Here is a 13945-nt window from a genome sequence, read left to right as displayed (position 1 = left end):
GGAGAAAACGATGCTCCCGAAGGTAATCGGCTTACGATGAAAGTAAAGCGTAATCGAAAAGTACCCGAGGGCAGATAATATACGGGATTCGCACATACATAGATATACGTAAACGTGGGGCAACGCACGTCTCGGGGGCGTCGGTAGAAAAATGTTTAAAAAATTGGTCTCCCATACAAGCTCGCAAGGGTGTTTAACGTGCAGCTACGAAGTGCAAGTACCTGTAATAAAATTCATACAACACTTGTATGAGACATACTCGCGCGTGTGGGAGTGACTACGTCACCCGAGGGACGGAAAGAGGACAGAGGGATGAAGGGTGGAGGTCGCACCGCGTCCCGTTAATTGAACGGAGGGTGCGATCTCGTGAACGACCAAGGGATTCCGCTCTGAGCCCGGCGCGTATAGGCGAGGGGCTAAAATGAACGCTAGTAGTCCGCCGCAGAATTGCCCCAATCTCGCCGCGCCGACCTGAAATGTTGGGCTTGCGAGGCTGACGTGCTCCTCGAAGACCTCCGAGGTCCGAAAGGACGTCCCGCGCTCTGTCTCCTGGACCGTTATCCTCGACGCTTTGTCTCGCTTGGAAACTATGCCGCTACTACTGCGAAACTTGCCGCCTATCCACCCCCGCGACCTGAACCCACATTTTCCAGCCCTGGAAGCTGCCAGCAGCTGGATACGTAATGTCGGAAGATTAATTCCGCGATATGTAGCGCCAGTTGCGTAAAATGGGGCAAGTTTTTTTTCGTTCAGATGTCAAGAATTCAATGAATCTATTTGCTGAATTTGGAAAGCTCTAGCAAGCTTTTAAGCGTGGAAAATATAAATGTATACTCAGCGTTGAATGAGGAGTTTTGCCACACCATATTTACCCGATTATGCCTATATATGACAAAAAGTTTTTCGAAATGAAAATTATCGAATCTCGCACCGTTTCGCAGGAAATTTTCTTACATGCAGCGTCAACAAAATGCAGTGACGCAGCTCGAGGTGGCAGCCTTGCTACGAGGCGGAAGTAGTTTTGGAGCTTTCGTAGCTAAGCAAACATTTTCCCCTTGATGACTCAAAGCATCGTGATAACGCGTTGTAATTAACATGTCAACTCAAGTTTACCCGTAGCATTTGGAAGTGTCGACTTCAAAGCAGAATCACGTAGTTTGTAGCATTTTGCTACAAATTTGAAAACGTGAAGCCAGTGTTGGCTGATTTTCGAAATTCGGTTTAGCGCCACTCTCTCGACTTTTGAATACGTGATATATATATATTGAATTGGAAAAGCATCCGTTATACCTTTCAGAAACGGTTTCCCTAAAGTTTCCTCAAGCCACTCCATTTCTTGAACAACCAAAAAAAAAAGTGCGTGGCGTGTCTTCATCGCTGAAAGTCAAATATCGACTTAGAACCAATAACCGCATGCTCCGAGGGAGAAGATTTTTTTCTCCCCAAGTCGCGTGACGTAATTACCTGTCTGAACTCTCGGTGTTCATTGTCAATCGCGCAGAAAGGCTGCAGAGGGTAGTGCTCGGATAGCAATTTACATCTTTGCAGACACCGTGCTATAGACGGGATCTGAAGTGGGGAAAATTGATGCGAAACTTTTTCAATTTTATTACGCACACTCTGCTTTCTCTTGCAAAAAGCAGAGGGGGCCGTTCGATGTCTTCTGTACAACCGAACCCGGCGCCCGTTTTAACGCTCGATTTCGCGAGTCGATTCTCAAATCGGCATCTGCGAAATATTTCACCGCAAATGTACCTGTTCCATTAGCAAAATGACCACGGACAATTTCACACCGCGAATTTCAGCCTTATACAATCTGATACCAATAATGAAAAAACACCCCACAGGTTCGATAATCATTCGGAATTACGTGTTTCCGGGAAAGCCTGAGCAGTAAACGTAAATACAGCAGTTAGAGGGTTCGGTTTTAACCAGGACTTGTTCCGCTGTACTTATAAAGGACAAAAATTGCCGGAGGGGTGAAAATCCTGAGCTCCTCTTTGACCTTTGACGCTCGAGCAAAATCACGCCTCTGGGTTGTTCAAACAATATGAAACAACGAATCCCGCGTACCACTTAAGCACCTGATCGATGCTCAAGCTCAGTTGTTCAACTCCATTACAGTATACAACCCAAAATTTAATCGGTATTATTATCATGATTGTTGTTACATATTGCAACTATAATATTTTAGGGGAATTTCGAAAGAATCTCATCTTGGAACGATTATCTTACCTTCGATAAATAACTTCGTAAACCAAAATGAAACCCCGAATATCAACAAACCAAATTGTGTGTATTATATAATGAGGTTTCTTCTTATTACTTCTTTGTGTTTTCGTATGTCTGCGTGGTGGTTGAGATATTAGACAATAACAAGCAATTGCAGACAAGAAGATCTTCGCAAGGATAAGTCCAGGTAAATTAGGGTTATTTCACGTAAGCAGCGGCCTTCCCAGACTTTGCAGGATCTCCGCCACGCGCGCAAAGTGCTTTTCGAGGAAAATCCGAAACCCGAGCCTTGCCGAGGGCGAATCAGGGGGTGGAGAATAAAAGGTGAAGATAAGAACGGAAGGGAAGGTTTATTTCATAGATTCCAATTATTGTTCGAGAAACCGCTCAAATTGAAGGGCGCACTCTGTGCAGCAGGGTACGCAATAATCTTAAACGATCATGTTGAATAACGGCGAGGAGACGAGGAAAAGGAGGGACTGAGTTTCAGCCGCCTCCGTTTCAGACAATGACAATTGCTTTCGTTATTATCCGTCGTTTTGAATGGAAATTTTCGAGCGGGAGGGAAATGGAAAGCAAACCATTGCTACAGTGACGGAGCCTGGAAGCGATAAAAATAAACGCCATCGCAATGGGGAGAAAATATTGTATTATTTATGTGTGAAAGAAAAAAATTCTCTCATCCGACGGACAATGAAATTTCATATTCTACCAACCCCCGAAATAAATCGATCAAGTTTGCATGTCGCTGCATTTTTTTGTCCAGCCGTTCGTATTTAAACTCCTCGACTGACGCAGTGTGGCGCAGATTTCGTCCGTGTTGTACGCATATGAAACCAACCCACGCATTCTACATTCCTACGTCCGATCAAGATTAACGATCCGATCCCTGAAACATTCAGTTCGATTACGCTTAATTACTTGCAATTGAACTGTTCCTTCAATTAAAATCACTGCTATACGCCCAGCTAATCGAACCAATTTGCCATTCAACTCGGTGGCGCGAAAAACACTGCAGTGACTAGCAGGTGATTCGAATCTGTCGATGAACCGGACATTTTTTAATCAACCTCTGTCACGGTTTGTTCCGGTGAACCAGAGCAGCCGAAATTTTCCACGAAAGAACGTGAAGCTTCCCGTTTCATACAAAAAAACGTAACGATTTCTCGGCAATTCGTTATTCCGTCGATTGGAGTTACGAAGTAAAATTACCATTGTAATTTGTTTCATTGTTTTTACTTTTACTCGATACCTTGAACGGACATAAATTTTAAAACGTACAAAGCGTCAAGAAGAATCACTTTACCCCGTGACCTCTTCTGTAGGTACTCGACTGATAAATAGTCTCTTACCGTGTAACATGAAGATATATTTTAGGAACGTTTAAATTCAAAGCAAATCCCGCTAGAACGCGCGATGCAAGCTTCAAGAACACCAGTATTATTAGCCAATTTAGCATATTCCTGTTATAGTTACACTTTTATATTAAAGACGGCCATGTGCATGTGGTAGTATTGTATATATGTGCTATCCGAAAGTGCAGAGGGGAGAAGTTTCGCGAGCTCTGCATACATCTGAATACAAATTCGCACGCGTTATTCGACACCTGGCACCTCTACAATTTCACACCACGAGCCGCAGAACAAGAGTAAGGATTTGTTCTTTCTTTCCTTCTTATTCCACCTTCCGCCCTCTCTAACCCGTTGCAAATTTGAACCCAATTCGGAGTACCACGTCTCGAGATGTGCTTTATTGGGAGCGATCCACGGCCCTGGATATGGCTATGTATACATGCACGGGGTTCTTCCTTTTACGGTTTCCACAGCTCTCGATCCTCAGTCGCGATCGGTTTCACACCAGGGATTCGTCGCAGAACTCGTAGTTCGCCGGAGGAGATGGCAGAGGCGGTGGATCCATGGGTACAGGCGTCGGGGCGTCGCCGAGATCCAGAAGTCTCAATCTCACCTCCATGTCAACGATCATGTCAACGTCTTCGTGAAACGCGGCGCTCAGCACGGGCCGTCCTGAAACAAGGGGAATCCGTCTCTGCGTCAGGAAAAAATCAAATATAAACCTGTGACGTGCCCCGGGAATTCCAGGCATCTTTTTTCTGCGGGGCAGAAAAAAAAACGCCTGATAAATCCGCCGCAGGCTAATATTCCAAAACTACATCGGCACGGTAAAAGAGATTGGTTTTTCTCCGAATATCAAATTCTTTCAGACAGTAGATATCTGCCACCAGTTTATTCGAGTAGTAAAAGAAAATTTATTTTAGTACGACTAACACGTCTTGCTGGATTATTTTTTGGGTAAGTGAAAGATATAATATTTCGTCATCTCCGGCTCTCGCAGATTTTCGAAACTTGGTAAGCTTGTGCGTCGGTAATTGTTGTAATTCTTGATTCTTGTGAAATTGACGAGGAGTTGAATAAACAGAGTTAGATAAAGTGAAAGATTACCCAGCAGCGCGGTGAGCCCGTCGGTCCACAAGTTATAGATTTCTTTGTTGGGAGCGATAAAGTCGAGGGAACCGCTCTCGTGCAGTAGCGAAAAAAATGTCTTATCGGTAGGATATTTCCGACCCTTGGCATGCGGGCATCTCTTGCCAGTCGCCAACCCCGTAGCAGAAGCCACGCTGATCCTCTTGTGCAAGTTTGAGTACGGTTGACTTTCCGAGTCCCAGTCTCCGTAAATGAGAACCCGTTCGTCATCCGACAGATGAACGAACCACCAATTCTTGGCCTTCTGCTCGGAAATATAAATTGAAATGAAATTAAATTTAGATTTGAAACTACAAAATTAGGTAAAAATAAATAGTTTTCTGTCACTTTCGCGTTAGCAGAAGATACAGCGTCTCTGACATATAGGGTTTCTGGTCGAGACTTCACGAAGCGAGAATTCCCGGGAAATCTTTTTCGAGACGAGAAATAAGTGTCGAGAAATTCAAAAATTGCGCCTTAATTGTGCTTGTGCCCTGTCCTCCGCTTATTTACTTTATCCTACATTTTTAAGACTAATAAGCTAGTCTGTTTTGAGGATTCTCGTGGTTTCTTTTTGTACCTAATTAAAAGACTGTGTAGTCAAAAATTTTATCAGCAGATACTCAAAGTAGATTCTTCAGTTGATTGTGTTATTAAAAATTGAAATTTTTGTTCAATTAGAACACTGTGATTAAAAGTTATACATATTTATAGGAAGAAAGATACGGTACATAACTTTAATTTAAAGATTGTTTTTATAAAGATACTTCAGGTATCTACTATTTGTTTAAGTGAAAAACTGCAAAGTTAATGTTTTTACTTAAGTCAGGAAGGAAGCTAAGATACATATTCAAAGTACCTACTTTACTTAATAAAAAGATAAATTAAAAGTTTTATAGGAAGATACTCATCAAAGTTTAATTTAGTTAGTTTTGTTAATAAAATGTATAAGTAATTAAAATTCAAATGTAAACAAGACTATAAAACACAAATTTTGATGATTATTAATTAGCGTAATTTATTTCGCATTCAATTAACAATTTTGTGATTTTTTTAAAAAATTTTATAAATTTCTCGAAAATCCAAGAATCCACGGGAAGTCCTAGTCAAGAATTCTCGAGTCCCGAGAAAAAAAGTATGTCAAGAAGTCAGAAACCCTACTGACAAACAAGGGTATCCGAATCAGTGCTGCTCACCTGTGCCTTGAGGGTATCAAAGTGTTTTGAGAACTTGTGACCCGCCTTCAGCGCGTTCAATCTCTGAAGGGTGACGAGCCTCGCAGCTTTCGGCCTGATATCATTCCTCAGATCATCAATCGCTGGATGCTTTCGAAGAAGGTTTTCAAACTTGGCCTGCCGCTCAGCGGCCCACAATTCTTGAACATGAGCAGCGGATGTTTCCTTGAGGTTTTCGGCCAATGCGGACAAAGTCGTCGGCCTGGCGTCCAGGGCGTCCTTCAGCTGGCGATGGAGAACTCGAAGTGCAATCAAGTGATCCTCGGGCTCTCGGGTCCTCAAATCCCTCACGGTCTTTCCCAGAGTCCATATAGCGTGGCAGAATAGTTCCTCGAAAAAGGCGTCCCTAGCGCTGAAGAAGAGAGGACAGTACCTGGTCGAAGTTCGTTCGTGACTCGTTCCCACCCGAAGGACGGTGCACAGAACATCTACGACGTTCTGAGCGACATGATTCAGGTCAGAGAGAAGCTCAGCCTCCTCCTTGGCGAGGACGAAACTGTCGTGATACTTCTGAGAGAAGTATTCGAGACAGTTTGGGGTCAGATGGCTGATCGTGTCGTTGCTCGAGTCGGACATGTAAGAGAAATATCTCTTGAGGGTTGGGGGTGGTTTCGGCGAAGGCAACGGCATGGAGGGCATGTAGGTCTGGGTCGCCTCGTCCAAAGTGATGGTGGAACCCTGCCTGCTGAGTTCCGGGGTGCTGGGCATTGATTCGACGGACTCAAGGATGGTCTCGGTGCTGACTCTCCGCCAGAAAGAGGGTATTTTCCCGTTCTCGTCGTCGTTTTCGACTAGCGTTTCCTGGCTCTGTCCAAGAATGGAATTCAGGAGCATCGTTTGAAGGACGTGGAGCTGGTGAGCCAACTCGTCGCCCGCATTCCGCTGCCCGGAACCAAGAACATGACGGAAGATGAGCTGCCTCCACTGCGAATCCGCCAAAGCTTTCAAGTCTTCTTCGCGTCGCGGGGACTCCGATGAGAGCAGAATCGCATTGACCAGGCCCAGAACGGCCAGTTGAACACTGGGCGACCTGCCCTTGACCAAGGTCAAAATCTCCGTAGTCGTCAACGCAGCTCGCAGCCTCTCCCCGTGCTCAGGCTCGCTTCTGGCGATGACCAGGCAGGCGATCAGCAAAGCTTCTCTCAGGGCTTCGCTCTCCCCGGGACCGGCGATTTCGGCAACGACTCTGTCGATACCGACGTGACAAAGCTGGTCCAGGTATCCGTGCTGCATCGACAGTCTGAGACACGCCAATGCGGCGGTGATTTCACCGGCCGCGGCAACTTTCAGCTTCTCAACGATCATCGACGGCCCTTCGACCTCGACGAAACACCTCGCGAATTCCGGGTCTTCGCAGGCATTGGCGAGCTTTTGCAGGGCGCTTTTACGCTTGGATCCCCGCTCGTCTGTGATCACTTCAAAGAGAAGGCGGACGGTCGTTGCGGCCGAGAATACCAATCGCAATTCTGTACCGTCTAGAACTTGGGATATTAATTCTGGTGTTACGTAACGGTTCGATATCGTCTGGTCTTCGGCCTTCGGCGACGGTCGTGCTATTTGCAACGCATACTTGTGGCACTCTCCTATCAGACCGTGATTCACGCAGAGATCGGCTATAATCTCATCCAGTGGGAGACTGCGGTCCATCTTCACCAGAGTTTGGTCGTTACCGATGGCCACCGCAACCGAGACTATTGAATCCGGCATTCTCACGATTATTCGAAGGCCTGGAATGTATTTCTCTAGGCCAGTGTTACGATAGGGAATCAACCGAATTGTTCAGTCCTCTACGCAACCGTGTGACGCGTGAAGAAGCGAGAAAATTGGACGTTTAATAGAGATTACGCAACGGGACTACCGCTCGTTGTCAACTAGTTGAGTACAGTAACACGTGCTAGTAATAACCACAGAAATAGTTATAGCAGTCACTAATCTAGTTCTGCAACCACCCGTTGCAGCCCTTCAATAATAACACAACGAATAGTCAGTCAAGCAGTCGAACAACGCCGGTTATTTTCGACCATGTTTGAATTATTACGTATGGTTCTAAATTTACACAGTTCGAATGCACGACTCATTGGTATGATAATTGAACACCACCGCGAGAAACCGAATTAACATCATGAATAATGAAGCGGGATTTTCGAACGAACCATTCACAGCCTCGATCACAATCAGATTTATTTTCGTTATATTCACACGCAACGAATGGCCACACCTGAGCCCTCGTCGAAGGCCGATTACTGCCTGTTATCGTTACGCTGATAACTCAACACGGATGAGCAATGAGTCAAGCAATAATGCTGCGTAGTGGGGGACGCATAAGTGACAACAACCCACAGTATTTCGTTCCTGCAATGAGGCTTCCCCCTTTGCATCCCAACTCACTGTACAAACACACATACACAGGCTAAATATCCGGTGTAATATTATTATTATCATTACTATTACTGGTATTGATATTATTTTTCTTCACACTGTATAGGGATAAAATACAATATGGGCATAGCTACGTAATATGACGAAGATCAGATTGTGGTCCGCTTATCCCTGTTAGTAGTTCTACAAATATGAAATAGGAGTTGAAAACTGTCCATCAAGATTTTATTTTGTCATATTGAAGTAATACAGAATAAAATTTAAGATAAAACGCGTACTTCAGATATAGTATGAAACTCTTGGATTAGCATTATATTTTTCACCATCAGATGACACTTATTCCAATTTTTGCGACTGGGACCCCCTATTTTGGGTCCATATGATCAGCCGATATTTATAAAGAAATTATTATAATACGTAAAAATCATGTTTAAACAATATAAATTCTTTTCTCTAAATCTGCACACTGATTTCATTCTAATGGACACAATTATTATAAATATAAAAATGACGTGCTTAGTTTTGGTATTGACAAACTTCATTGAACATTGAAAAACTATTGAACATTTAATCCATAATAAAAAATCATCCCAGCATACAAGAATTCTGGTAATACACATATAAAACACCTCCAAATAAATGATAATTATTAAACAATACGTCCTTATTTGAATTGTTGATTTAGTTAATATAGAATCTATTGTTATTGACTAGTCGGTGGTGACCCACTGTTGTCATATTGGCTCTTATTTTTCAATAGATAAGCAGCTAAAAAATTAATAGGATCTGGCGGTCTTTCTTTGGCAAGACTTGATAATGCTTGGAGTAATATTGGCACAACGGTCTGATCCAAGTACTGTCTTGTCGGCAGCGACTGGACCTCTACTCTAGATTTCTTCTGCGGTGCAGCAGTCAAGTCTGCTTCCTTCTCCATCGATATTATTTTCTAAAACCATGGATACGTTAAATGAGGTGAGTGTTCGGGATGTTTGAATAGGCAATTCACAAAATGTGTAACCATTTAAAAAGGCTTAGGCAAAATTGTCAACACTAATGAACTATGTGGAATTAAGGTAAACTCAAAGTCCAACTTATTTTCAGACTGACCATGATTTATTGAATTTTAATAATACACGGGTTGTTGTTTGTTATTGCGAAAGAATCAGTAGGGCAGAGACTGAGAAAAAGCTAATTTTGTCGAACCTAGACAGTTATATTGCCAAAGCATGCTCCACAATTATACTATTATTTTTTATTTAAGAGTTGATGTTGAATTTGAATATCGATTGATTTTCTGCTGCGTCTGGGCCGCAAGAAAGCAAATAAGATTTTTAAATCTAAAATCACTTCAACCAGTCAATTACAAAGACCGGTAGTTTGTAAATTTAAGGTTATTCTTACGTTCGCTGCGTCTGACACTACATTAGTGCTGGGTTGAGCTGGCGCTGGCTCAGTCCGCTCTTCGGTTGTGGTTTCTACATTAAAAAAGAGTACAAATTTTTAGATTTGGAATTCTATAATACAGGCCACTAACAAGCATTGGTCATTAATAGTAAAAAACCGAAATATGTACTACATACGTACCCCCGGTGGACGCCATGATATAAACAAATTGTTGTCAAATCCGTTATACGAAATGTAGCTGCGGATTCGGAACGGCTTGACTGTCGAGCCGTAGCAGTTGGTAATCTACTAAATCGATACTAGATGGCGCCACATCCTTGGAGAATCGACAGTGCTATCTTACAGAGTTCACCGTAAATAAAATATGTAGCTGGGCTATTCCGCGTCAACCGGATCAGTCATCTCTCAGATATTTTTTTAATTTGGCATGTGGATTGTGTAAGGGGAGTTAGATTTTTGTGCCAAAGCGCGAATCTCATAATGCAAAATTCGATTTTTTATTAACAATAACAAATTAGACTCCCATTTTTTTCAAAAATTCATAACTTCGGCAACAAATTAGATACAATTTTTTTTTTTTTTTCAAATTACGCGGAAAGCTCCATAGAATTTAAAAAAAAATACGAAATGGTAAAAAAAAGTTGTTATCAATTGTTTATTTAACAATTAATTTTTCAAAGATTTTTAAAACAGTGACCGACACGATCAAAAAATTTTTTTAAAATTCTGACATGTTCCTTGAACTGTACTACAACCTGTGAATTAATTCCAGAGGGGTGTTTTTCTTCGTTTTCGAGTAAAAAATCATTAAAGGTGTCGATGCGCATGAAATTGCGGCGCGTCGAGTCTCTACGTAATGGCGGGCGGCCGGTTGCCGTCCACCGCTACCCCGCGGCGGCGTCGCGGCGTTATTTTAGAGTCATTTTCACGATGTAGGACATGATTGAAAAATCTGAAAAAAATACTGTACCTTCACAAGGCCTGCTCAAAGCGATAAGTGAAGTTTCAAGAATGTGTTTTTCACCGTTTTTTTATTACAGAGATTCGAAATTTGTTATGACGCATTATGATTCAAACATGAATTACGAACACAGGTCAAGTGTTGTTCCAGGATATGGAATACCTGCACCTGTGCATGCGTCACCTAAATCCTTCACTATCCAGGTAGTCCAGGTAGGGTCACCACCTCGATTCCGCGAAGGGGTCATTTGGCTAAAGTCAGGTACATTGAATTGCACCTGCATTATGTTAGCCCCATTGGTGGAATTCAAGCAATTAGAAGAGTCGTTGGGTGGGTGAAGCACTATATTCCAGGATATGGAATACGTCCACCTGTGCATGCGTCACCTAAATCCTTCATTATCCAGGTAGTCCGGGTCACCACCTCGATTCCGCGAAGGGGTCATTTGGCTAAAGTCAGGTACATTGAAATGCACCTTCATTATGTTAGCCCCATTGGTGGAATTCAACCAATCAGAAGAGTTGTTGGGTGGGTGAAGCACTATTCTGAACGAGTATAAATTTCGAGCATTTCAAAATGCATAACATTCAATCGAATACCAGTGTAGCGATCAGTGCAATACATCGTCTCATTCTTCACACAAGTAATTCATTTCTGAAAGCAATGTCTACAACAGATGTGAAACGGTGCTGTAATCCTTTCCAAAGAGTTGGCCATAATTGGGTGCGAAATTTGGTAAAGCCAGTGACACCAGCATTACGGAAAAAGTTTCCGGACCTAGGAGAATATGTGTGCATGGATTGTCGAATAAAATTGTACAAATGCAACACAATTACTCCATCTAATAAAAACGAGGTAAGTGATATGAATCATAATTATGCGAGTGGTGACGATCTTGTTTCACCTTCACCAATTAGTGAACAGAGCAGTGTGGAAATGTTTCTTGAGAATGATATCGGGCAAGAATTGTTGTGTGATGTGAAAGAATTGTTTATCAACGCGAAGTGTGTCGCGGACAAAATTAAATATCTCACAATGACTCCTCGTAGTTGGTCCATCAGAGAATTGGAGTTACAATTTGATTGTTCATATAGAATGGCTCGTAAAGCTAAAATATTGCAAAGTGAGCGTGGATTTGGATCCTCCCCAGATCCAAGACCATCTCGCACTCTTTGTGATGATGTTGTCTCTCATGTAGTGGAATTTTACTGTTCTGATGAAATAAGTCGGATCATGCCTGGTCAGAAAGATTTTGTCACTCTTCGCGATGTGGATGGTTCAAAACATCAAGTCCAAAAACGACTTGTTTTGTGTGATCTGAAGGAAGCTTACGCCGCGTTCAAGCAACAGCATCCGAATGATAAAATTGGATTTACAAAATTCGCGGAACTCCGCCCAAAGCAGTGTATTTTAGCTGGACCAACAGGAACACATACAGTTTGTGTTTGCAAAATTCACCAGAATGTGAAACTTATGTTGGTGGCGGTTAGCTCAATTTGTCAGACATTCAAAAGAACGTACCACGATTTGATAAAACAGATATCGTGTGACTCTCCAAATCCTTTGTGCTATCTCGGTGATTGTAGTAGTTGTCCAAGTTTTGATATGGTTACACACGAAATGGAAAGTTTATTCGACGATAATTTCGTAGAAAGTATTAGCTACAAACGGTGGACTCATACGGATCGATCTGTTTTAGAAACGATCACGCAAGAAACGGAAACGTTCCTCGAGACGCTAAAGGAACAGACGATAGCCCTCAAGAAACATGATTTCATTGCTAAACAGCAAAGTGCATATTTGAAAGACAGAAAACATCGTCTACAACCAGGGGAGTTCTTAGTTTTGGGTGACTTTGCTGAAAACTATGCATTTGTTGTTCAAGATGAAATTCAAAGCTTCCACTGGAATAACAATCAAGCTACCATCCATCCTTTTGTTGTGTATTATGTTGAAAATGAGGACTTAAAGCATAAAAGCTTCGTTATCATATCAGAAAATCTACAACATAATACAGTCGCGGTCCATCTGTTTCAGAAGAAACTAATCGGTAAGCTTTTTGAGTTCTTCGGTAGTGAAGTTATCAAGAAAATGATTTATTTTACTGACGGTGCTAGTGCACAATATAAAAATAAAAGCAACTTCATTAATTTGACTCATCATTTTGACGACTTCAATGTCGAGGCTGAATGGCATTTCTTTGCAACGTCACATGGAAAAAGTCCATGTGATGGCATTGGTGGAACTGTGAAAAGATTTGCTGCACGTGCAAGCCTACAGCGGCCCAATGAAAATCTTATTTTGACTCCAAGGCAATTATTCGAATGGAGTGTGAGTGCATTAAAAAATATCGCATTTGACTTCTGCAGCAACAGCGAACACGAAGAACATGAAAAATTATTGAAGCCGCGATTGAACCAAGCAATAACGGTTGAAGGCACTCGACGATTCCATTCATTTTTACCTCTATCTATAAAAACTGTAGAATGTAGGGTTTACTCTTCCTCTGATGAGTCATTTACCCGTAAATCTATGCGCTAAGATAGCCATGTAAGTTATGACGAAAACCTTTGCTCACATTTCTAAGTTTAATGCCCAGTTTGATCAAAGATTAATAGATTGTATCCATAGAATAAGCGATTTATTTGTATGAAATATATAATTGTAAGTGCGTTCATTTCGCAGCTTCCACATATCTTCGGGGGTGATTATAAGTACTAAAATAAGTAGCAAGTTATGTAATTATTATCATTTATGTGCACTCTCATGGTGCGTAACTGTTATTTTGAATCTCTGTAATAAAAAAACGGTGAAAAACACATTCTTGAAACTTCACTTATCGCTTTGAGCAGGCCTTGTGAAGGTACAGTATTTTTTTCAGATTTTTCAATCATGTCCTACATCGTGAAAATGACTCTAAAATAACGCCGCGACGCCGCCGCGGGGTAGCGGTGGACGGCAACCGGCCGCCCGCCATTACGTAGAGACTCGACGCGCCGCAATTTCATGCGCATCGACACCTTTAATGATTTTTTACTCGAAAACGAAGAAAAACACCCCTCTGGAATTAATTCACAGGTTGTAGTACAGTTCAAGGAACATGTCAGAATTTTAAAAAAATTTTTTGATCGTGTCGGTCACTGTTTTAAAAATCTTTGAAAAATTAATTGTTAAATAAACAATTGATAACAACTTTTTTTTACCATTTCGTATTTTTTTTTAAATTCTATGGAGCTTTCCGCGTAATTTGAAAA

General features: G+C 42.0%; 2 protein-coding genes across 2 annotated transcripts; both read right to left on the bottom strand.

Moving 5' to 3' along the window:
- Positions 1-3452: 3452 nt before the first annotated feature.
- Positions 3453-8199, bottom strand: LOC124214470 (engulfment and cell motility protein 1-like). Its single transcript, XM_046616747.2, has 3 exons — positions 5909-8199; positions 4692-4977; positions 3453-4256 (listed from the first exon to the last, which is right to left on the bottom strand). Exons 1-3 carry the CDS (start codon positions 7652-7654, stop codon positions 4084-4086), a joined length of 2205 nt encoding a protein of 734 aa, XP_046472703.1. The 5' UTR covers positions 7655-8199; the 3' UTR covers positions 3453-4083.
- Positions 8200-8534: 335 nt separating this feature from the next.
- Positions 8535-10000, bottom strand: LOC124214471 (protein dpy-30 homolog). Its single transcript, XM_046616748.1, has 3 exons — positions 9911-10000; positions 9728-9801; positions 8535-9272 (listed from the first exon to the last, which is right to left on the bottom strand). The coding sequence occupies exons 1-3, from the start codon at positions 9924-9926 to the stop codon at positions 9030-9032; spliced, it is 333 nt and encodes a 110-aa protein (XP_046472704.1). The 5' UTR covers positions 9927-10000; the 3' UTR covers positions 8535-9029.
- Positions 10001-13945: the final 3945 nt, after the last annotated feature.

Source organism: Neodiprion pinetum, chromosome 3, assembly GCF_021155775.2.
Source record: "Neodiprion pinetum isolate iyNeoPine1 chromosome 3, iyNeoPine1.2, whole genome shotgun sequence".
In the NCBI taxonomy this organism is placed as follows: Eukaryota; Metazoa; Arthropoda; class Insecta; order Hymenoptera; family Diprionidae; genus Neodiprion; species Neodiprion pinetum.
This window is presented reverse-complemented; position numbering and strand designations above follow the sequence as displayed.

Bases quoted from the DNA above. Each gene is read 5' to 3' on its own strand.
- LOC124214471 (XM_046616748.1), bottom strand. The intron at 9,273-9,727 runs GTAAGAATAACC...CCATGGTTTTAG, and splicing joins TAGTGTCAGACGCAGCGAAC to AAAATAATATCGATGGAGAA.
- LOC124214470 (XM_046616747.2), bottom strand. From the start codon at position 7,654: ATGCCGGATTCAATAGTCTCGGTTGCGGTGGCCATCGGTAACGACCAA. The intron at 4,978-5,908 runs GTGAGCAGCACT...ATTTCCGAGCAG, and splicing joins TTGATACCCTCAAGGCACAG to AAGGCCAAGAATTGGTGGTT. The intron at 4,257-4,691 runs GTAATCTTTCAC...CCCTTGTTTCAG, and splicing joins CGGGCTCACCGCGCTGCTGG to GACGGCCCGTGCTGAGCGCC.